The sequence below is a fragment of the Myotis nattereri genome, assembly GCF_964212035.1.
Source record: "Myotis nattereri genome assembly, chromosome: 6".
In the NCBI taxonomy this organism is placed as follows: domain Eukaryota; kingdom Metazoa; phylum Chordata; class Mammalia; order Chiroptera; family Vespertilionidae; genus Myotis; species Myotis nattereri.
Genome location: NC_138081.1, coordinates 33,092,037 through 33,116,953, shown reverse-complemented (window position 1 = coordinate 33,116,953; position 24,917 = coordinate 33,092,037). Strand labels below are relative to the sequence as shown.

The following is a 24,917-nucleotide window of genomic DNA, read 5'->3' as shown; positions in this document are numbered from 1 at the left end:
TCATTATATTTTACTAGAGGCATGGTGCATGAAATTCATGCATGGGGGTGGGGGAATCCCTCAGCCCAGCCTGTACCCTCTCTAATCCGAGACACCTTGGGGGATGTCTGACTGCCAGTTTAGGCCCCATCCCTGTGGGCAGTCAGACATCCCTCTCACAATCTGGTACCTCTGGTTCCTAACCACTTGCCTGCCTACCAGCTTGTTTACCACCTAACCACTCCCCTGCTGGCCTGATGGCCCCAAACTGCCCTCCCCTGCCAGCCTGATTGACCCCACACTGCCCTCCCCTGCTGGCCTCATGGCCCCAACTGCCCTTCCCTGCTGGCTGCATGGCCCCAATTGCCCTCCCCTGCTGGCTTGATCACCCCTAACTGCCTCTGCCTTGGCCTCCACCATCATGGCTTTGTCCAGAAATAAGTCGTATGGTAGGAAGATGTCCGGTCTCCCAGTCTAATTAGCATATTACCCTTTTATTAGTATGGACTAGAGGACCAGCGGGGGGGAGGTGGGGGAATCCCTCAGCCCAGCCTGTGCCCTCTCGCAGTCTGGGACCCCTCGGGGGATGACCACCTGCTGGCTTAGGACTGCTCCCCAGGGGATTGGGCCTAAGCTGTCAATCAGACATCCCTCTGGCAGCCCAGCAGCCCTCGGGGGATGTCTACTTGCCAGCGAGGAGCAGACCTAAGCTTCAGTCGAACATCCTTAGCACTGCTGAGGAGGCGGGAGAGGCCCCCACCACCACCACTGTGCTGGCAGCCGTCAGCTTGGCTTGTGGCTGAGCAGAGCTCCCCCATGTGGGAGCGCACTGACCACCAGAGGGCAGCTCCTGCATTGAGCATCTGCCCCCTGGTGGTCAGTGTGTGTCATAGTGACCAGTCATTCCCAGTCTTTCTGCTGTTGGGGTCAGTTTGCATGTTACCCTTTTATTATATAGGATAGAGCCTGGTGCATGGGTGGGGGCTGGCTGGTTTGCCCTGAAGGGTGTCCCAGATCAGGGTGGGGGTCCTGCTTGGGTGCCTGGCCAGCCTGGGTGAGGGGCTGATGGTTGTTTGCAGCTGGTCACACCCCCTTCAGGTGGGGGTCCCCACTTGGGTGCCTGGCCAGTCTGGGTGAGGGACTGAGGGCCATTTTCAGGCTGGCCAGCAACTGAAGCTCCCAGACTCTCCCTTTTTTCTTTTTATTCTGGGATTTATTTACCTTTTATAATTGAAACTCTGTTGCCGTCACTGGCGCTCCCAGCTCTGTGGCCATGGCTGGCTGAAAGCAGGTATCTGGGGTTTGTTTAGCTTCTATAATTGAAACTTTGTTGCTTTTGGAGCTGTTGATTTCAGAGCTCAGAACCGGCCACAGCAGGCAGGGAACCTTGGTTTCCTCCATCACTGGAGCAAGCAAACCTCCTGCTCGCTTCAGTTGTGTGGCTGCTGGCTGCCATCTTTGTTGGCAGTTAATTTCCATATCTTGCTGATTAGCCAATGGGAAGCATAGCAGAGGTACAGTTAATTACCCTTTTTGTCTTTTATTAGATAGGATTAGTGTTAATTAGTGTAGTAAAGGCATTCCTTTTCCTTATAATCTTTGCTTTTGGTGTAGAATCCTGAAGAATATATGATTATTTGCCCATGTATTTTCCTAGCATTCTCGTAATTCTTATTACCAGGGTGCCAATTACAAAAGTTTGTAGGGCAGCATTCTTATATCATACCATATTTATTGCTTTCAAATATTACTGTCTCTAAAAGTTACATTAATATATAGTAAGTATCTAGGTTACTTAATTTTTTTCAAGTGATTAAACAGTTGTCCAAATAATAATAATTAATTACTTTCACCATTGATATGATATGATTTCTGTATCATATATTAACTTCGTTACTGGACTCTCCCTTTTGCCCATTGACCTATTCATTCTTGAATCAGGAATATATATTAACATGTGGTTGGACAGCTTCCCTTAATTTTATTCTTTTTCAGCATTCCTTCTCTTTTTATTAGTCATTCCTTAAAATAATTTGAGAGTCATATTGTCAAGCACTAAAATACAAGGTGGGGCAAGAGTAGGTTTACAGTTGTGAGTACATGAAACACAAAGTTTATCATTGCATTATTATTTATTAATTATTGTATTATTTTCTATATGAAAAACTGTAAACCTAATTTTGCTCCACCCTGTATTAAATCTATATATTTACATGGCAGTCTTCTCTACCTTGTGGTGAAATTTGTACTTATTCATCATGATCTCCCCCATTGCCTAGCTCAGAGCCCAATAATGATGTATACACTGATAAACAATTTTCCATTATCTCAGGTAAACTGAAGAACATTTTATAATGAACAAAAGTGTAAAATAATATGGCATTTCATTTCTATAAAAACATATCCTCATAACAAATTGCAACTCTAAAAAGCCTAGAAAATGTGTTATGGTCTTATCGGTTAAAACACGACTGGTAATATTCTTTAAAAGACAAATTCTACAAGCAAGTGAATAATACTTACATTAGACAAATGAGCTAGTTCTATTTCCAGGAACGAATCCGTTGTTTTGGGTTCAGGCCTTATTGTGACCACGATGATTTTGGAATTAACGACAGTATAATTCCTGAAACACAGTAAATAATGATTACAAGGAAAAGGGACTGATGACAAATATAAATTCCTATTGCTTAATACATGTTGGGATAGCATGTTAAATAAACAAATCCTAAGCAAAAAAAAAAAAAATAGGGCAAGTAGATTTAAAACATGATACTAAACTACTATTCATGGAAAGAACAGTTCATTTTTTGTTATAAACAAACCCTGTGTGGATTAGAACATTTTGGAAAGTGGGAAGCTATTGCTGACTGCTACCATTTTAGATGGAGGAAAGATGAAAAAGCAATAGCACTGGCAAGCTTTCAATTACTTAAATCTGACTCGCCTATAAGATAGATGGATTGTGAATTTAAACTTTCAGGTAATCTTTAAATGAATATAATCCATTGAGCTCAAGATGGATCAAACAGGTTTTTGTTTATTTGTTTATTTGTTTGTTTTCTCCAGGAGACCAAACATTCTTCTTGCAAAGTGCTGTCCTGGCATTTAAGACTATCTCCAAATTCATTAAGATGAATTTGTGGTGTAGCATGAAAACAAGTAGAGTTTAAATATAAATAAATGCTGTTGATAATTATTGACCATCATTCATGTCAGTGATGGAGATCTACAGGCCACCTCTTTATCTCATTATGCTCAGTGTACGGAACATATTTGCCTTTCAAACGATCGTAACATGTGCAGTTCATTCACAGAGAAGCTTTAAAGATAATTATATTTACAAACTGCAAAAATTATACATAAATATAAACACATAAAGCTGAACCAACTCCTTCTTGCACATATAGAGTTTCATCCAACATTTTAAAAATTCTATACATGTACTATTATTTAGAGACTCAAAGATGTCATTGTACTTTTAGCTTTTTGAAGGAGTATATTTCTTTCTGAAGAAATATATATATTGAACAAATATATATAAATATTTATAATATATAAATATCTAGAATATATATATACATATATAGAATATATTTTTCAGCCCCCCTTTTTGATTTACTATAAGCCACCTGCTTTTCTATAGAACATGTACAATTCTGGGAACTCAACAGTTTTCAAAGACAAAATTATTCTTTTTCCTCGTTTTTGTTGTTTTAGGCTTTAGTTGCAGGTAATACAATTCATCAATTTTAAGTGGGGAGTATAATGTTTTTGGTAATTGTAATTATCATGTAGCCACCACCAAATTAAGACAGACAACTGCTCCTTCACCCTCAACAGCTTCCTTGAGCCTCTTTGCACTTGATCCCCTCCCACTCTCACGTTTCCAGTATTTCATTTAATACTAAGTGAGTCAATCAATGGTAAGGTACATTGAGAAGGATATACATAGCATACAGATATTTTGTATTATTTAGAAAGGTACATAGTTTACAAAAATAACCCCTGAAATTTATAAATTTGTCAAGGGAGTTATGAAGATCTCTTTGTGTGTATAGATACGTAGAGATTTTGACTGGGAAACTGGGCTGTGGAAAGCAAGATAAAGATAAGTAGCTAAGATAAGCAGCCTTCTGTAGGGTATGTTATCTGAGCCAGGTTCATCAGCTACTCACCTGGCCTGATGGAGATGGTCCCTAGAAGAAGGAATATGCCTTATGGCTTTTGCTGAGAGTGTGTGTGTGTGTGTGTGTGTGTGTGTGTGTGTGTGTGTGTGTGTTAGCTTATTTAGAATATATGTGGGAAAGGATGTATGTCAATATATTAATGCAGGTGAATATTCTTATCATATTTATGTGATTACCCCCCACCCTGTGCTACTAACATGCACTTATTTCTACCACTGCATGCATTAATGCTATGATATGCCCCCTTCCACAAGATTAGAAGTTCCATGAGGGCAATATTTGTATCTAGTATTTATATATCCTCATTTGCATTATGCTTGGCACATTTTAGTGCTAAAAATATTTGAATGCCTTATTAAGTAAACACATACTAAAAAAATCAAACTTTTGTTCAAGTTGATTTGAAATGTAATTATATTGTGGTATCAAAATGTTCAATGAAGGAAAAATCAGCAAATTTATATAATGCAATAGGTTCCTATTAAAAAAGTGTACATTGTACAAAATTAGTTTTAATTTATTCAATCAACTGAGTCTAATTTGCATAAGTGAAAAGCTGGCTCCTTATGTCAGGCTTTGTGATCTACTAATGCTTCTTGGCTGGGTCTACTAGTATATTTGTATTCATTGCTAGGAAAGCTGATCTACAGCCAAATGCATTTCATGATTAGAGTAATAACAATCTTTCTTGTCCTTGAAGTTTGTGTTACTTGGCATCAATAACATTTAAAAATGGGTAGAGTTATTCACTCAAAGGAGACCTAAGTTATTCTTCACATTTTAAAAAAAGGCTTAAGTGACGAAGGATATCTATGAAGCCTATCTCAAAGAAAGCAAAAAAGTGATTATAAAATGCAATGCAACTGTTTACAAGAGATGCACTTTAGGACATACGTGGCTGAAATGGAAAGATGGAAAAGAATATTCCATACAAATGATGACCAAAAGAGAGCAAGAACGGTCATACTTGTAGCACACAAAATAGTCATTAAGTCGAAACATTGTAATAAGAGACAAATAAAAAATATATAAAATAATGAAAGGGTCAATTATCCAGGTAGATATAAGAATTGTAAACATACCTGTACCTAACAACTGAGTACCCAAATATATGAAGCAAACACTAACAGACTTAAAAGAGAAGGACAGTAACACAATAACAGAATCGTGGTTAGATTAATCAGATAGCATAAAAAAAAAGAACAGAGAATTTCAACAACACTATAGAACACGTGGACTAACAGGCATATATAACATTCCATCCAACAACAGCAGATTATACATTCTTCTCAAATGCATATAGGTCATTCTCCAGGATACATCACAGGTGAGTCATTGAAAGGCCTTAATAGTCCTAGTTGGTTTGGCTCAATAGATAGAGCATCAGCCTGCGGACTGAAGAGCCCCATGTTCAATTCCAGTCAAGAACACATGCCTGGGTTGCAGGTTCAATCCCCATTTGGGGTCTGCAGGAGGCTGTTGATCTATCATCATTGGTGTTTCTATCTCTCTATCTCCCTCTCCCTTCCTCTCTGAAATCAATAAAAAAATATAAAAAATAAAAGGCCTTAAATTTAAGATGATTAAAATCATATCAAGTTTTCTTTCTGCCCTAGACAGTTTGGCACAGTGGATAGAGAATCGGCCTGCAGACGGAAGGGTCCCAGGTTCGATTCCAGTCAAGGGCACATGCCTGGGATGCAGGCTCAGTACCCAGTAGGGGGTATGCAAAAGGCAAGCTAATCAATGATTCTCATCATTGATGTTTCTATCTCTCCCTCTGCCTTCCTCTCTGAAATAATTAAAAATATATTTTAAAAAAAAGGAAAAAAATTTTTTCTTTCTGACCACAGTGGAATGAAACTAGAAATCAATGTAAAACTATAAAATTCACAGATATGTGGAAATTAAACAATACTCTCTTGAACAATCAGTGGCTCAAAGAAGAGATCACAAAAAAAGTTTAAAAAATATATTTAATCAAATGAAAATAAAAACACAACATACAAATGCATATGAAATGTAACAATGGCAGTATGAAGACCGAAAGATATGACTAAATGCCTCCACTTACAAAGAAAAAAAAGCTCAAATCATCAATCTAACTTTATACTGCAAGCAGTTAGAAAAAGAACAACTAAACACAAAGCTAACAGAAGGAAAGAAATTAATAAAGATTAGAGCATAAATAAATAAAATAGAGAAGAGAAAATCAATAGAAAATTTCAACCAAACTTAAGACTTGTTTTTAAAAAAAAAAAAAATTGATAATCTCTTAGCCAGAATAACTTAAAAAAAGAGTGAAAACTCAAATAAGAAAAATCAGAAATGAAGAGGAGACATTACAACTGATGTCACAGAAATAAACAGGGTCATGAGAGACTACTATATGTCAATAAACTGAGTAACTTAAAAGAAATCAAATTCCTACCAAGACTGATTCTTGAAGAAATAAACATAACTATATAAATAGTACGATTGACTTAGTAATCAAAAACCACCCAATAACAACAAAAAGACCATGATCAAATTAATTCACTGAAGAATTCTCCCAAACATGTAAAATGTAATCTCTTCTCAAACTCTCCCAAAGCACTAATGGGGAGGGAATAATTCAAAATTCATCTTATGAGGCCAGTATTACCCTGATAACAAAATCAGACAAAGATATCACAAGAAATGAATATTACAGGCCCATATCCCTAGTAGATATTGGTGCAAAAATTCTAAACATAATACCAAATTCAACATCACATTAAAAAGATCATACACCATGATCAAGTGATGTATTGCTGAGATGCAAGGATGGTTCAACATATAAAAATCTGTCAATGTAATATACTACGTAAACATAATGAAGGTAAAAAAATGTATGTTCATCTTAATTGGTACAGAAAAAGCACTTAAACAAATCAACATTTTTATGTTAAAAAAACTCTCAACAAATTAGGTATAGAAGGAATGTACCTCAACATACTAAAGGCCATATATGAAAAATCTATAACTATATCATCCTCAATGGTGGAAAACTGAAAGTGTTCACTGCAAGATCAGGAAAAAGGCAAGGATGCCATCAATTGCTCCTTCCATTTAATATAGTTCTGAAATTCCTAACCAAAGCAAGAAAAAGAAATAAAGAGCAAACAAATTGGAAAGGAAGAAAAAGAATTATCTCTGTTTGCAGATGGAATGATCTTATATATAGGAAACCCTAACAATGCCACAAAAAAAGATGTTAGAACTAATAAATTTGGCAAAATTACAGGATACAACATCAACACACAAAAATCAGTTACAATTCTATACACTCACAATAAGTAATAAAAAAAGTAAATTTTAAAACTCCCATTACAATAGCATCAAATTTAGCAATGAGTAAACTTAACCAAAGAAGTGAAAAACTTGTACAGCAAAAAAACAAAACAAAAATATTGCTGAAAAAAATAAAAGAAAACACAAATAAATACAAAGACATCCCATGTTCATGAATTGGAAGATTTTCTATTGTTAAAATGTCCATATTACCCAACGTGACCTATAGATCAATGCAATGCCTATAAAAAAACCCAATGGATATTTTTTTGCAGAAAGAGAAAAAATATATAAAAGTCATATGAAATCTCAAAAAAAAAAAAAACCCCTGAATAGTCAAAACAATCTTTAGAAAGAGAAACAAAGTTAGAGGCTTTATACTTCCTAATTTCAAAATATATTACAAAACTACAGAAAGTCAAAATGGCATAAAAATCAATGGATAAATAGAAAGCCTAGAAATAAACCTTCACATACATATAGTCAAATTATCTTTAACAAGGATGCCAATGCTACCCAATGGGATAAGATAATCTCTTCAACAAATGGTACTAACTCAAATGCAAAAATTGTCTATGCAGTAATGGAAACAATCAATAGAGTGAAAAGGCACTCTATAGAATAATAAAGAATATTTATAAGCCATATGTCTAATGAAAGGTTAAAATTGAGAAAAAATAAGGAAATCCCTAAAACAACAAGAACAATGAGATTTTTAAAAATGGGCAAAAAAACTTTATTAGACATCTCTCTAAAGCAGCGGTTCTCAACCTGTGTGTGGGTCGCGACCCCTTTGGGGGTCGCCTAAGACCATTGGAAAACACATATATAATTACATATTGTTTTTGTGATTAATCACTATGCTTTAATTATGTTCAATTTGTAACAATGAAAATACATCCTGTATATCAGATATTTACATTACAATTCATAACAGCAAAATTACAGTTATGAGGTAGCAATGAAAATAATTTTATGGTTGGGGTTCACCACAACATGAGGAACTGTATTAAAGGGTCGCAGCATTAGGAAGGTTGAGAACCACTGCTCTAAAGTGCTATATAAGTGACCAAAAAGTATATGAAAACATAGTCAACATCACTAATCATTATGAAAATGCTTATCAAAATCACAATGAGATAAAACTTCACAACATTATTAAAAAAAACCAAAAGAGTAACAAGTGTTGGCAAAGTTGTAGAGAAATTGGAAGCCTCATGCACTGTTTTTGAGTATGTAGAATGGTGCATCTGCTAAGTATGGTGATTTTTTTTAAAAAGTTAAAAACAGAATTACCATATGATCCAGAAATCCCACTTCTGGGTATAGATTCAAAACAGAATTTCAAAGAGATTTGCACACCTATGTCCACTGCAGCATTATTCATAATAGCCAAGAGGCAGATACTTCCTAAATGTCAATTGACAGATATGAATGGATAAAGAAAATGTGGTACACAGGCAATGGAATTTTATCCAGTCTTATAGAAGACTAGAGGCCTGATGCACAAAATTCATGCAAGGGGCTCGGAATTGCAGGCCCAGTTTTGTCCGGAAGGTTGTTTGGCTGTCTGGTCTAATTAGCATATTATGCTTTTACTAGAGGCCTGATGCATGAAATTCATGCATAGGTAGGGTCCCTATGCCTGGCTGGTGATCAGGGCCAATCTGTGGGGCTACTGGAGGGATGATGGGGGGGCACACTGGCACCCGCCTTGGCCAACCTGGCGCTGCCTGCTTGCCAGCCCTGCCCCCACCACCGCCGCCTATCACCACCCTCTGCGGGGTGACTGGTGGGGCAATCAGGGGATGGGGGGGGCACTGGAACCTGCCTTGGTTGGCCTGGAGCCCATGGGCTGGGGCAGCTCCTGCATCGAGCATCTGCCTCCTGGTGGTCAGTGTGTGTCATAGCAACTGGTCATTCCACCGGTCGTTCTGCCGTTTGGTTGATTTGCATATTAGGCTTTTATTATATAGGATTATTATAGAAAGAAACTCTGTCATATGCTACAACATGCATAAAATTTGAGGACATTATGCTAAAGTGAAATAAGCCTGTTGCAAAAAGGCAAACACTGCATGATTCCTCTTATATGAGGTATCTAAAATGTCCCACTTTTTAGAAACAGAAAGTAGAATAGTGATTTCCAGGGGCTAGGGGAGATGGTAAAAGGCGACTTATTATTCAAGGAGTACAGAGTTTCAATTTTATGAAATGAAAGATTTCTAGAGATCTGTTGCACGATAAGGTGCATATAGTGAACACTGCTATTCTGTACACTTAAAAATAGTTAAGAGGGTAAATTTCATGTAAGGTGTGTCTTCCCACATTAAGAAAAATGCAATTACAGGAGATATATCAGTGGAGAGGGTTATGGAACTAAATGTTCAAATAAAGTATAACCAGATAAAGTACAGTAAAAAGATGTTTATCATTTAATGAAAAATTTTAAAATTAGAGTAGCCTCTTTCCATGTTCAGAATATAGTTCATATACCTTCTTTTTTTGGAATATATTTTTTATTGATTTCAGAGAGGAAGGGAGAGGGAGACATAAAAACATCAATGATAAGAGAGAATCATTGATTGGCTGCCTCCTGCAAGCCCCGCACTGGGGATCGAGCCCACAACCTGGGCATGTGCCCCTGATCGGAATCAAACCTGGAACCATTCAGTTTGCAGGCCGATGCTCTATTCACTGAGCCAAACTGGCTAGGGCTCATGTAACTTCTAAATAGAGTTTTCCTAATTGTTTTAAACAAGCCCCCCCCTCAATTGTAATAAAAACAAAATAAAATAGATGGTTTCACATATGTCCTAGGTACTTGGGACTTCATCAAAATTATTAAGTTCCATACATTTGTTTATAAAAGTAAAATCAGCTCATGGCTGCTAAAATGTAGGGTTAGGTTTAGGCTAACAGAGCTTTGAAAACTAAATGGAATTTGAAATTATGTTTGCTAAAGGGCGTTAACATTTAGGACTACAAAGAAGCTAAGTAATCAGGGATTTAAACTCAATTTTAATAGATATGGCTAAATTAAATTCAGATTCTTATAAATAATATACTGAATATATAATACTAAAATATTTAAAAGCATTAGCCAAGCAAACTGTTATCCTCATAGATGATATTAATTTCCTCATGGTAGGACATTATTAAAATTTACAGACCATCACAAAACTACAATATTTCATTTCAAACTCAGAATGTAGAAGCAAGTTTCAAAGATTAGATCCTAAAACTGAAGAACAGGGGCAGTTGAGAGAATTGACTACTTCAGGTTGATTACCTTCAGAAAGTATTGGTATAAAAGTGATTGTTTTCACTTCTTTATTATTTCCAATATTACTTAGTACAATTGCTTTCCTGATTGCTTTTAATTCCCATAATATTGGAAACTCTAATGAATTCCATTTCCTAAATATGAAAAAATTCAGGATGATTTATCTCCATTAGGTTGGTGCACTTGACAGCAAATTCATGTGATTTTGCATTATTGGAATTTGTTCATTTTTAAAAGATAATTTTCAAACGGCCACTGGTTGTTTTTTGATCAGCTGTATTTTCCTGGCATTTTAATAATAGTGGAATTTGCATATAATTTTAATTAGATCCTTCATAATATCTTGAATGTTAATAGCTATATTAAAGTGCTTATTATTTTTTAACAGGATTACATCTTCTCCATGTCTTACCAGGAAAACTACACATTACTCCCACACTCAAAAATATTGTGATTTTCCTACAAAACCAAAACCTGACTTTATTAAATGAATCAGAAAGTGAATTGTTTACAACTGTTTCTTGACCTCTTTGGCTTAAGTGTATGCTTGCATGCACCTTCTTTTCCTTAGAGATAATTTCCATAAGGTCAGTTCTTAGAAGTGGCATTTCTGTATCAATGGCAATGCATTTTTAAAGCATCTTGATATTGCCAAACTAAAAGGTTATTACAGTTTAAAAACCTCACCAGCAGTTTAAGTGCTTGCCAGGTAGTGAATGGTTGTTAGTGCTTTGACCGGAGTGGAGCCTGTGTGTAGGTGCCCTCACCTCCCCCTAACTATCTCTCTGACCTAGGCTGGCCAGCCTTCACCTGTCAGGCCCAAAAGTGGTCTCGAGGGGGTGGGAAGAGTGACAGCCTCTAGTCTTTCTATCAGTAGCTTCAGTTGGGGCCACCACGGTGAACCCAAAGTACCTTGAGCTTGCCTACACATGGCCACCTCCTCCTGGGCCTTACAAGGTTTTCTGCAGAAGATACATATGTGTACACATTAACATACAGGTCCATGGATGTACTGATTAAAGGAATGGATGCTAGCCTCATAGAGGAGAGTCTTGGTTTTGGCAGGTAGAATACTGGAGTTGGATTAGAACTCAGTCACTTACTGGACATATAAGCTTGGGCAGGTCACTGAAGCAATAAGGAGCTCAGTTTTTTCATCTGAAAATTAGATTTCTGGTGGGTACTAACCTTTAAAGGGCCTTGCCGCATTAAATTCACTGGTTCTATGCTTTTTAATCACAACAAAGTTGTGTTGTGATTCTTCTTGTTTTGTGTTACATCAGAGCTCAATCACCCACACAAATAAAATCAGATCATTCCAAGTTTCATAAACCGATACAGTAAGAAACTATTCTGAAGAAGAATAAAAGTAGGAGGCTGAAAATAGCAGCACCTATTTAGTTTGGACTTGAGTGGAGCATATTTCCTACATTGGAAGAGATAATTTGAATATGCTTTATGTAAAAAGGAAAGATGATGAAGCAGTAACATAAAAATTGCAGCAGAGAGAATAGCTAAATGCATAATAGGGCAAGAGAAGAAAAGAAAATTTTAAGTAAAAGAGTCAATATGCAGTTAGTTATGTCTTTGTATGAAGGGAAAATTTTAAATTATATCTATTCAAAACATTACATGAAGTTCTTCTTTCTAGTCCCCATGAGGAAAATTATGCAAACTATTGTTTTGAAAATGAGTATATCAAAATATAAAATCCCTGGAAACTTAACAGAATTCTAACATTATTCTGTATATGGGAAACTTGGCTGTGAAAATGTCAACAGATAATTAGTAAAATGATCACTGAGGAAAGTGTGTTATGGAAATTTGGTAAATAATAAGTAAATATATAGAGTAAATTTATAGATATTTTTTAAATTTGAATGAGAAGATATTGCCTTACCTATTGGGTTTAATTCAGTCAAATTTAGACAATAAACAAGATGTATGTAATATATTTTCATATTTTAAACACCAAATTTCTATGTACTCATTTTATAAATGACTGATATGGGATATCCTATCATATAAGACAATTACTCCAGTAAACATTTCTTGGACCTTTATAATTTATTAAGCATTGTTCTGGGAATTTTGACCTTTCAGAAAATTTAAAAGAATTAAGATAGCAAGGTTAGCAGGGTTGCTACTTAGTAAATGTTTATTGAATGACTATAAAACAAGATATCCCTCTTGCCCATTAAAAGGCTTGCTCTATGTAGAATATCTATATTTGGTACAATTACTCACTAAACTGTGTAGGACAACTTTTTGAAAAGGAAAAAATAACAAGCCTAAAAATGCTCAATTAGATTATTCTACTGTACAAAAGAAAAGAAAATGAGAAGTAAATGCTAATATTTCATTTTTCAAATAGTACTTAAATATTTCTTCTTGAGTTTGCTATGTCATTATTTCTGGTCAATGAATCTAAATGTGAATACTGATTTCCCATAGTCATTTACCTAATTACTTTGTACACAGAAAGTATAAGTTGGTAAACATAGCTATAATTCTTATTCAAAGGTTATCAAGGATTTAAAGCTAAGGAATATGTCAGAACTCTAAAAAGTTCATAATTTTACTGTGATAAAAACAGGGGATTTTTGAAGTTGGAAAGAACCTTTGCGGTCAACCCCACTTTATATATAAAAAAAAAAGTCAGTCACTTGCTCAAAGGCTAATCTGAATCTCTTTGTCTCACGGGGATATTAGGGGATATTCAAAGCTCCAAATGGCTCCCCGCTTTATCCATGAAATCACCCATAATACATCCTTTAATCTACCCACCAGCCGTAGTGACCACTGCCTCTGCCATGCTTTTAAAATAATGTTGAAATGCTAAGTACATGTGTTTCTTTTTACAAAAAGCTGATATCCCTAAATACATTTCCAATTCCCTTGACTGTATCTGTTTATGAAACTTGGAATGACCTGATATTATTTGTGTGGGTGACTGAGCTCTGGTATAACACAAAACAAGATGAATCACAACACAACTTTGTTAGTCATGTGGGGAAATTCATTCGCAGTCTAAATCACTTATGGTGAATATTTTATTTGCATTCACCATACCCCTCAGCAGTAAGTAGAGTGAAATTGCACATGAAGTGCTTCTATTTTTAAAGTTGAACTGAAGGTAGATGATTATTCAGTGACTGGACAAGTTTATAATTTTTTTTGGTTATTTTAAATTGGAATGAAAACCCAAGTCGTCTGATTTAAAGAAGTGTCTCAAATTCCTGAAAGATGAACTTTACACAAGTGAACTCACTGTGGAAATAAGTATGTAACATAGAGTATCTGGTTACTTGTAACTTCAGCTCATTTCCCCTCAAAAGAACATCATACACAAAGGTAGAGTCAGTGCCACTATAAATCAGTTTTATCTGTGGGTAGTTGTACATACCAATGTGTTTTAATAAAGCCAGTGGAAAAGTTGAGAGTAAACTTATTAGTTTTGAAAACTTGTTATGAGTAGAACAAAACCAAGTACAAACCTATTCAAATTCAGAAAGCCCAAATTCCACCCAGAGAAGAGAGTTAAAGAAGACTAAATTTCCATAAATGTCTCTGTAGATGAAGGAGAACCTGCATTGTCTCGAGTGGGACTCTTAATGACTCACCAACTATATTGCAATTTGCTGTACATAGACTTTCTCCAAAGAATTGTGACTACTCACTGCAGCTGCAAAAACCTAGTTGCTTCTTTGGGAGGCCTTTTTCTGCTGGACTGAACTCTAATTGGTTTTATTTATTAGACCATTTGTTATACCCCTGGTATAATGGTACACATCATTCACAGCCTCTCCTCCCTAAAAATGTGAAGTTGTATTCATGAGGGTATGAGTAAAAGCTCACTGCAACTGTGGCTGTGTTTAACTGAAATGCAACTTTATCTCAGTCCTTGAAAATGAGGCGTGATGGAGGAGACAGGTCATCATGAGTGGTAACATAACCATCCAAATAGATACAAGAGATGCCTTCTGTGAGACTAGGTAAATTAGTTACGGCAATAGATAAAACAAATGGGTGTTGGTAGAGTTACTATTTGTAATTGTTTCTTTAATGACTGGGAAAAAAGAAATGAAAAGATTTCTTCCAAAAATAGTACTCTAATTGAACAATAGCATTTTTCTTAATGTAACTATAATTGAGTATATATTTAGAAACAAATTGAGATCTTGTGCAAATGAAGGAAAAAACCATGTATTCCCAGTCATCATGACACTCTTTTAATTTTATGCAATGTTTATGAACAGTACCATTATGTACAAATAAATAGAGAAGACATTAATTTTAAAACAAACTATTCCTTTATAAAGACTTGAGGTGGTTTTTTTTTTTCCTCCTCCTCAGTCTTAAGACAAGTCAAGATTAGTCACAAAAGAATTGCAGGGCTATACTCACAGACCAAAATCATCCTTTCTAATTGTTTTGAAATGCATAGTATGCTAATAAGCTGTTCCTTAAATTGGTATTTTCTATTTCACTTAGAAAAAGCGTTTTGTATTAACAAAGCTTGTCAGACTACTTTCATAGAATGAGCTATAATTACATTTTTTGGAATAATGTACAAAGGTTACAACAGCTTATTACTTTGCAGCTTACCTCAGAGTGGGCAAAATTAGATCTAAATTTTTGTACAGGACTGCTCCAAGAACAAATACGGATGACTCATCTAATTCTAGAAAGAATAAAATTTTAAAATATTAGTAAAACAGCAAGAAACATGCTATGTCTTATAAAACTTTAATCTACTAATTACAAGGGGATCCCAGGACTTGCTGATGAAAGCTGGCTAAAAGAAATGTCTTCTTAACCATGAATGGGAAGGTTATTCCCCACACTCCCCACATTAACTGAAGCTCTAAGAGACGTATTGTTAGTGGGTTTGTGTCAGAAAATAACCATCCTTTGAAGTAACCTTCCTTCATCAGGTTAAGAGAAGAAACTATCATTATAGCTGATAAGTTTAAAGTCCCAAGACATGAGGAAAGACAGCCAATCTCCTTTTGCAGCTCCAAGTCACGAGGTCAAAATTTCCAAGGTAAAAATTAAGACCACAATGTCACTCTCCAAAATGACATTAATTTTAGAGAGTAACGAAGATGTTCTTAAAACTTAACTTTTTCTTAAATCTGTTTTTATAGACCAAAAGAATATTTTCAAACCGTAACAAATGTGAGGTGGAAGAAATAAAAATGACTTTTCCTGGAAAATGCAAGACATTTTCATTACCTGAAGTTAAAACATTAAGCCTCAGGCTCTCCGATGGGATAAGCCTGTCAATACTGAAACCTGACCATGTCAAGCTTAGGTCTATCCTTTGCACTGTATTTTTCCATTTAAATAGATCCTTTGCTCCAGTGAATTGAGAGATTTAAAGACCAAATTTAAGTTTTCTCTTGTACAAAATTAGTTTAGTGACTGTTTCTAAATTGTTTAATATATGGAGATTTATGTCCAGACTTTTTTTTATTTTTATACTTTTAATTTTTTTAAATATTTATCTTTTCTTTTTTTCCCCCTTAGGCTCCATGGAATACTATACTTGGCATCCTGTTTAAGAATATTTTCTTCTTTTAAAATATTTTTATTGAATTTATTGGGGTGACATTGGTTAGTAAAACCAGATGGGTTTCAAGTATGCAGTGATATAGACTTTTATTAAATGAACTTATCAGAAATATGTTGTCAAAACCCAAGTTATCTCACATACATACCTTTTGATGACACAGGAGTAAAAATGCTTTTCGGAATGACTACTCTATCTTCTGAGTTTCTTGCCCAGTCAACCATTCCCTTCCGTCCTTTCATTGGGAAGTTGATGTCCGTCAGAACAGAGGCTGCAGGAAGCTTCTGAATGCTAGCCACTATTAAAAAAGTAATAATGTCAACTCAAACCTTCCGGAACAATCAAACGTGATCATATTAAAACATATACTATATTCAAAATAAAATTTCAAGCCAAAATTACATTTATCAGAGTTACAAAACAGACACTTCTATGAAACAATATGCATTAAGTTTGCTAATTCTTTTACTTATCAACCTGGGTTTTTGTTGCTTTCGGCAGGAATCATTCAATGAAGGTCAATGGTGGGGTGGGTATTCTAAAAGTACCAGCAGGTACCACCATACAGGTTATTTGTGGTAGGCCTCCATTTCAATTGTTCAAAGCTCGTGCTGTATTTTTTTGTTAAATATCTTGATTAACACACTTGACCCACAGACTAAATTTTACATTTAAATCTAAACTTTATATTCAGAACATTTTTTTTTTTTTGTATTTACATCTGAACATTGTCTTTAGGAAAAATTGTTCATGGATTAGGTGGGATGTCATGAAGACATGGAAAACAAAGCCATATTGCTCTGGGGGTCAGAACTGTCAGAGTGCACATAATGAGGCACCATGAATGCTATAACCATAGAACCAATATAACATGCAGAAATAGTAAACAAATACAACAAAAAGTATGAAAATTGTGACCCCACAATTGAAAGTAACAAATAAATATTATATATATATATATATATATATGAATAAAAAATTGTGTCTTTATTTGTAATAAGTATTTTAACATATTGAAAAAATTATTAATTATATGTTTGCTAATGCCTGGATATATGTTTTATTATAAGTACTCAATATTATATATTTATTGTATATATATATATATATATACATATAAAATTACATATAATAAAATTATGATGATAAATACTTAAGCACTTATTTATTATATACATTTCAATTAAGTAATGTAATTTTTATAACCTTTACATAGGACCATAATTGTTCTACATTGGTTTTAGGTGCCCCATGCAGGATTTAAATGGTAAAATGATAGGGAATCTCTAAAAGCTATCACAACAAGAAGGCAAAAGTAAGAAACCATTAGGCTCCTCATAAGTGGATTTCAGTCTAAAGAAACTTGCAATTTAAAGCAAGAGAGGATGAAAATGAAAAGTTTAATGATATTAGTTGTATAAATATATTACTGCACTACTGGCTGAGTTCCAAATTAAATTGGGTATGTATTATTATACTTTATTAAAGCACTTTTAAGCTATTCTACACATCCATTATCAGCATCAGATGGAATTTCATTTGGCCTGTAATCTATAATAATAAAAGTTTAATATGCAAATTGACCAAAACCGTCCAGATGTCCTTCCGGACGACCTTCCAGATGAAGTCGGGGCTGCAGCTGCGGGATCAAGGCAGCTGCTGTGGCTGTGAAAGTCTACTCTTGCACGAATTTTGTGCATCAGGCCTCTAGTTTGATATAATAAGCCTAAAAAGGGATTTTGTAACTAAATGGTGAAGAGAGTACATAAATTAGTTATGAATGATAAGTCCTGTTTTCAGATAACATCTCTTATTACTAGTATTTTAATTTCCTTCATTTTCCAAACCATATCATCTTTGTTGTCCAAAAGTAACTCAATTCAAGTGTCCTTAAGGTCCAAATCCCACATTGCACATAGATGGTCACTATATTGCAATACACTCTTTCTTCGGAGTCCTACCGTAACCTCTATCCAATATGCAAAACTGAGCTCATCTACTTCCAAACTCCTTCATTCTAACTTTCCTTTTATTGGTATTAAAGAAAATTTATTTCTCCTCTGCTCTAAATCTAGTGAAGAGAAATGAAGGTTGTTTTTTTGTTGTTTTTACTGTCACACAACTGGTTCCTCCTATAAAAAAAATGAGAGATAAATTGTTGGGCCTTGAAGTCTAATAATTCCTCTGTTTCCATATATATGAAAAGAAAAAATTAACAGAAAGAAGAAATAAAAAATGGAGAAGACATAGTTTCTATCAACTCTATATCATTTCATTCTGAATAAATTTTAGTATAATACCATGTTTTTAAAATTATAAAAATGTTATATTTAAATGTGCATCTATCTCTCTTTATAAAATGCATTCATTCTTCAATTAGAAGTGCATTGGCTTTTTAATTATGACTATATAGATTATATTGTACTTTTTAAATATATTTTATTGATTTTTTACAGAGAGGAAGGGAGAAGGAGAGGAATAGAGAGTTAGAAACATCGATGAGAGAGAAACATTGATTCAGCTGCTTCCTGCACACTCCCTACTGGAGATGTGCCCACAACCAAGGTACATGCCCTTGACAGGAATCGAACCCGGGACCCTTTAGTCCGCAGGCTGACGCTCTATCCAATGAGCCAAACCGGTCAGAGCTATATTGTACTTTTGAACACAGTCTAGATTAAAGGAATATAAAAATAAATCAGGATCACTATTAACTCTCTACAAAAGTCCTTTGAACTGAGCATAAAGATACATAAAAACAAACATTTATTCATTAATTTTAGTAAAAATGCAGTTTTAAAGATGGTATTTTTAATAAATCATTATAGAGAGAAACCAAGATGGCGGTATAGGTAAACACCAAAATTGCTGCCTCCTACAACAACTTCAAAAATACAACAAAAAGACAAAATGGACATCATCCAGAACTACAGGAAGGCTGGCTCAGTGGAAATTCTACAACTAGAAGGAAAGAGAAAAGCACACTGAGAGTCAGGAGCTGCGGAAGTAAAGTGCAAAGGTATGGAGGCTCGAGCGCGTGTGGAAAGGGGCTGGCACCTGAGGACGTTGCTGTCTTTTTGAATCGGGAGGGAGTCACAAGCTCCCGACTTCTCTGAACTCCAGTTCCAGGAAGTCTCTGGGGACCCAGGACTCATATGGGGAGAAACTGGACTGTCTGGTAGCGGGCAGAACTCTGAACTTGAGAGCGGCTTTCCCTCAGAGGTGCTTGCAGCAATTAAATTACCGGGACACTGAGACCCTCGGCCCCTTAGGGCAGGGCTGAGGATCTGCCATAGCTGCTTGCTCCGCCCTGTTGATTCCTTGAGACCCCGCCCCACCCAGGCTGTGGCAGAGGCTTTTGCATATGAATGCCCTGGCCCTTTGCAACCTGAAAATTACCTAACAAATTACAGCTGGGCCAGACAGACGCAGAGCTTCCAAGAGAAGGCCCAAGGCCCCACAGCAACTTGCATTGCTTCACAGCTGGGCCTCATCTGGGCACCTCCAAACTCCAAAAAAGGAAGGGGAATCTGCAGATTTTTTTGTAGCTCCTGCTGGGTAACCTCAGGCAGAGACTAAATTAGCACCTCCTTAGATCCAAGAGCCAGTGTACCCAGTGGTCAGAGTGGGACCATCCAGATTACAACTCCTCAGATCCATATGGGACATACTCAGGGGGCAGACTCAGTGAGCACCAAAGCCCCACTGAAACAAATCTTGCCCCAGAAGGGTGTCTTCAGCACAGAAGTTCTCCCACTGCAGGCACAGCTGATTCTCACTGCCAATTGGCCTGGAGGTCAATTCCTCCCCGTGATACCTACAACAATCAAGGCATAACTACAACAAGACTGTGCACAAAGCCCATAAGGGGGTGCACCAAGAGTGTCCACCTCAGGTAACTGGGGAGGCTGAGCCACTAGGCCCTATAGGACACCTAGCACACAAAACCACTCTACCAACACAGGGAAGCATAAAAAATGTGGAGACAAAGAAACAGGTCACAAATGACAGAAATGGAGGAAAGCAAACTACTGGATATAGAGTTCAAAACCACGTTTATAAGGTTTTTCAAGAATTTTCTGGAAACCGCCGATAAATTTAGTGAGACACTGGAGGATATGAAAAAAGACCAACTAGAAATTAAGCATACACTGACTGAAATAAAGAATAATATACAGAGATCCAACAGCAGACAAGAGGATCCCAAGAATCAAGTCAAAGACTTGAAATACGAAAAAACAAAAAAATACCCAACCGAAGAAGCAAAAAGTAAAAAGAATCCAAAAATATGAAGATAGTATAAAGAGCCTCTGGGACAACTTCAAGCGTACCAACATCAGAATTATAGGGGTGCCAGAAGAAGAGAGAGGGCAAGATATTGAAAACCTATTTGAAGAAATAATGACAGAAAACTTCCCCTACCTGGTGAAAGAAATAGACTTACAAGTCCAGGAAGCGCAGAGAACCCCAAGCAAAAGGAATCCAAAGAGGACCACACCAAGACACATCATAATTAAAATGCCAAGAGCAAAAGACAAAGAGAGAATCTTAAAAGCAGCAAGAGAAAGACAGTCAGTTACCTACAAGGGAGTACCCATACGACTGTCAGCTGATTTCTCAACAGAAACCATGCAGGCCAGAAGAGAGTGGCAAGAAATATTCAAAGTGATGAATAGCAAGAACCTACAACCAAGATTTCTTTATCCAGCAAAGCTATCATTCAGAATTGAAGGTCAGATAAAGAGCTTCACAGATAAGAAAAAGCTAAAGGAGTTCATCACCACCGAACCAGCATTATATGAAATGCTGAAAGGTATTCTTTAAGAAGAGGAAGAAGAAAAAGGAACTCTTACCATTTGCCACAGCCTGGATGGAACTGGAGAGCATTATGCTAAGTGAAATAAGCCAGTCAGAGAAGGATAAATACCACATGATCTCACTCATTTGTGGAATATAATGAACAACATAAATTGATGAACAAGGACTGATCCAGAGACGGAGAGGCATTGATTGGACTGTAGGGCCTTGGAAGGAAGGTAGGGGAGGGTGGAGTTAAGGGGGAAAGATCAACCAAAGAACTTATATGCAAGCATATAGGCCTAACCAATGGACACGGACAACGGGGGGGGGAGGGGTGAGGGCATGAGTGGGGGGACGTGGGGGAGTAGGGGGTAACGTGGGGATAAGGACACATATGTAGTATCTTAATCAATAAAAAATATATTAAAAAATAAATAAATCATTATAAAAAGGGATACTTCATAGATTCAAATGTTAGCCTTCCATTTATCAACATACATGTTCCTTAAAATATGAAGTATTTAAAATTATACATTTTTATCTTAAACACACGAGGAAGGTCCTTAAGAAGACATTGCGGTTTTTTATGACCCTGCACTGATTAACCAGAAAACCTATTTCCACACAGCAAACATGCTTTAAAGAGGGCTTTTATGTCCTGCTTCTTTCAGTCTCTGTACCAGACACCTGGCCCAATCCAATCCTCAATTATTTCCCTTCTTGACCGAGTTTAACCGTTTAAAACCCCTAGTAGAATTTAGATGCATTTATAGTCTTTAGTGAACTGGGAAGCTCACACGTTGAGTGAGCACTAAAGAGGTATGATTTAAAATGAATGTCTTAAACTATGTCAAGAGTAAATATGCGCCCAGGACTGGCAAAGGGACCTGAATGCAAAGCACAAGTGCAAAGCTATATACTTTGGTTCTGTAATAATTTCTGCATTAAAACCAGTTATTGTGAGAGTTTAAATGATAGAGCAGCTTTCCTCAACACTGAGAAATTGCCTTTTTTATTATTATTGAATTTATTGGTGTAGCAATGGCTCACAAAACCATATAGGTTTCAAGGATACAACTCAAGAAAACATCATCTGCACACTGCATTGTGTGTCCATCGCCCCAATCAAAGGTTCTTTCCTTCCTCCTTTTCCCCCTTTGCCTACCTACCTCCACCTACCCTACAATATAAATGAGATCTTGTGGTATTTGTCTTTCTCTAACTGGATTATTTCACTTAGCATAATACTCTCCAGATCCTCAGATCATTCCATGCTGTCACAAAAGGTAAGATTTCTTTTCTTTTCTTTCTTTTTTTTTTTTTTTTTTTACAGCCATGTGTAAATGGATCATAGCTTTTTTATACTGTACACTCATCTACTGATGGGCATAGATCTTGGCTATTGTAAATAATACTGCAATGAACAAAGGGGTGCATATATTCTTTTGAATTAGTTATTTGGGTTTCTTTGGATATATTCCCAGAAGTGGGATTGCTAGGCCAAAAGGCAATTGCAGGCCAAAAGGCAGTTGCATTTTTAATTCTTAGAGGAACCTCTCTACTGTTCTCCACAGTGGCTGCACCAGTCTGCATTCCCACCAGCAGTGCACTAGGGTTCCCTTTTCTCCACATCCTTGCCAGCACTTGCTATTTGTTGATTTAGTGATGGTAGCCATTCTGATACCTGTGCGGTGATATCACATACAGTGGGGCCTTGACTTACGAGTGTCCCGACTAACGAGTTTTTTGAGATACGAGCCGTCTCTCCGCCAATTTTTTGCTTTGAGTTGCGAGCTAAAATTCGGGTTATGAGCCAGCTTCGGATACCCCACTGCTAGTTGGCTCAGCGAACGTCACAGTGAACGCCACAACATCAGCCCAGCATCATGTGTATCTCACTCATTCACTTTAAGATTTGACATATGAGTAATTTGAGTTACAAGCTCCGTCACGGCACGATAAGTCAAGGCCCCACTGCAGAGGTTTTAATTTGTATCTCTATGATGATTAGTGACTTTGAGCAGAGAAAAAGTTTTTCTTACAGAAGTTAATGTACCTATAAGAAAACTCAAAAAACACAGTTTGATGTACCTGAACAAATAGGTACATCTTTGAATGCTCCAACAATTACCCTGAATTCATTGTATTGTGTTTTCATTACAACACTAGGTTTGATCTCTTGTGTAATAAAAATAGGTGACTCATCACTGATAAACTTTGGTGTAAAACCAGCTGTATTTTCATTTTGCAATTTTAATACTTTTATTTTGACCTTGGATCTGCAGTCCTTTGAAAGCATCATGTCTGTCACAGGATTCATGTTCTGTATAGAGTTTTGCTCATCAGAAAGAATAGGGAATTTTTACAGATGGATCTAAAAGCACAAGAGGTGTTTTGTTTTGTTTTTCTGTGTGTGTGTGCGTGTGTGTGTGTGTATGTGTGTGTGTGTGTCATCACTGAGCCCTCCTTTGGTTCATCAAGCAGGGTGGTGCTTCTAGCCTTGTTTCACGATGTTCTACCCTTTTGCTTTTACCGAGGTCCTGGAGGATGGGGACTATGTGTTCTTCATTCTTATGTGAATGGTGCACAAACAAGTTAGAGTTAATAAATTTGTACACCAGTTGCATCATGGATAATAAAAGGCAGGTAGAAGGAAAATACTGTGGAGCAAACGTGCGTGGGTAAATGCGGCAGGAAGAAGCCAAATGGGCAAAGGAGGGTCAGTAAAGGAAAGTGGGCGCTTACCAGGATGGCTTCAGTGTGGACTCTGTACCTGGGCCCTGGATTCACAACCCTGGTATTGTAGGGTAACTATAATGTTCTAATTTTTTGTGGGGGCAGTCTCAGTTTATCCCTGTTTTGTGTAATTATGAATAGAATCCCCTATCACTCTCAAAAGCCTCATTTTAGAAAATAAATTTCATGTTCATCTTACATGTTGTGTGACACTGGGCAAATGGCCTAACCTCTCTGTGCCTCAACTTCCTCTTCTGTAACATGGGAATGATATTAGCTACTACATCAGGATTTGGGAGGATGAAATAAGATAGGCAACTGATAGTTTTGTTCATGCACATATAGCAAGCACACAAGGACTGAGTAGAATCTACATGCAGTGTAACCCCCTGGCACTTAACAGCTTAAAAAGCCCTGGTTTTTAATCCTCACCTGAGGATATTTTTCCATTGACTTTTAGAGAGAGTGGAAGAGAAAGGGAAAGTAAGAGAAAAATATAAATATGAGAGAAACACATATATATTGGTTGGTCCCTGCATGGGCCTGGCCAGGGCCTGGGCTGGGGAGGAGCCTGCAACCTAGGTATGTCCCCTTAACTGAAATCGAACCCGGGACTCTTCGGTCCACAGGCCTATGCTCTATCCACTGAGCAAACCAGCTAGAGCAAAAAAAGCCATGTGTTGTTTTTTTTTTTGTATTTATACAACAATGCTAAGGGCATCTGGAAGAGAAGGGAACAACAGCTGACACTGATTGTACAATAATTCCGTAAGTATCTATCAAATGCCTCCTTGGTGCTAGGCACTGTTCTCACCACGGCATTTAGCCAAGTGCTTTACACATGATAATCTAAATTATATTTAAGACAACCCTGGGAGATACTGTTATTATCAGTATCCTCAGTAGTATATGATTTTGCACTCTGTGGTGCAGTTTGATTTTTACCTAACAAATGTATACCAAATTTACTTTGCCTTACTGTAATATTTTTTGGACTGACTATAAAAGACAAATATAATGATTCAAGTAGAGGAAATAA

General features: G+C 36.5%; 1 protein-coding gene across 1 annotated transcript in view; it reads right to left on the bottom strand.

Annotated features, from left to right (window-relative positions):
• The window catches only part of ADGRB3 (adhesion G protein-coupled receptor B3), a 690,088-nt gene that overhangs the window by 308,156 nt on the left and 357,015 nt on the right, over nucleotides 1-24,917 (bottom strand). The window contains exons 14-16 of the mRNA XM_081094478.1: nucleotides 16,491-16,640; nucleotides 15,376-15,451; nucleotides 2,503-2,605 (exon numbers count right to left, since the gene is read on the bottom strand). Of these exons, the coding sequence (XP_080950604.1) occupies nucleotides 2,503-2,605; nucleotides 15,376-15,451; nucleotides 16,491-16,640 (329 nt within the window). The remainder of the gene's footprint in view (nucleotides 1-2,502; nucleotides 2,606-15,375; nucleotides 15,452-16,490; nucleotides 16,641-24,917) is intronic.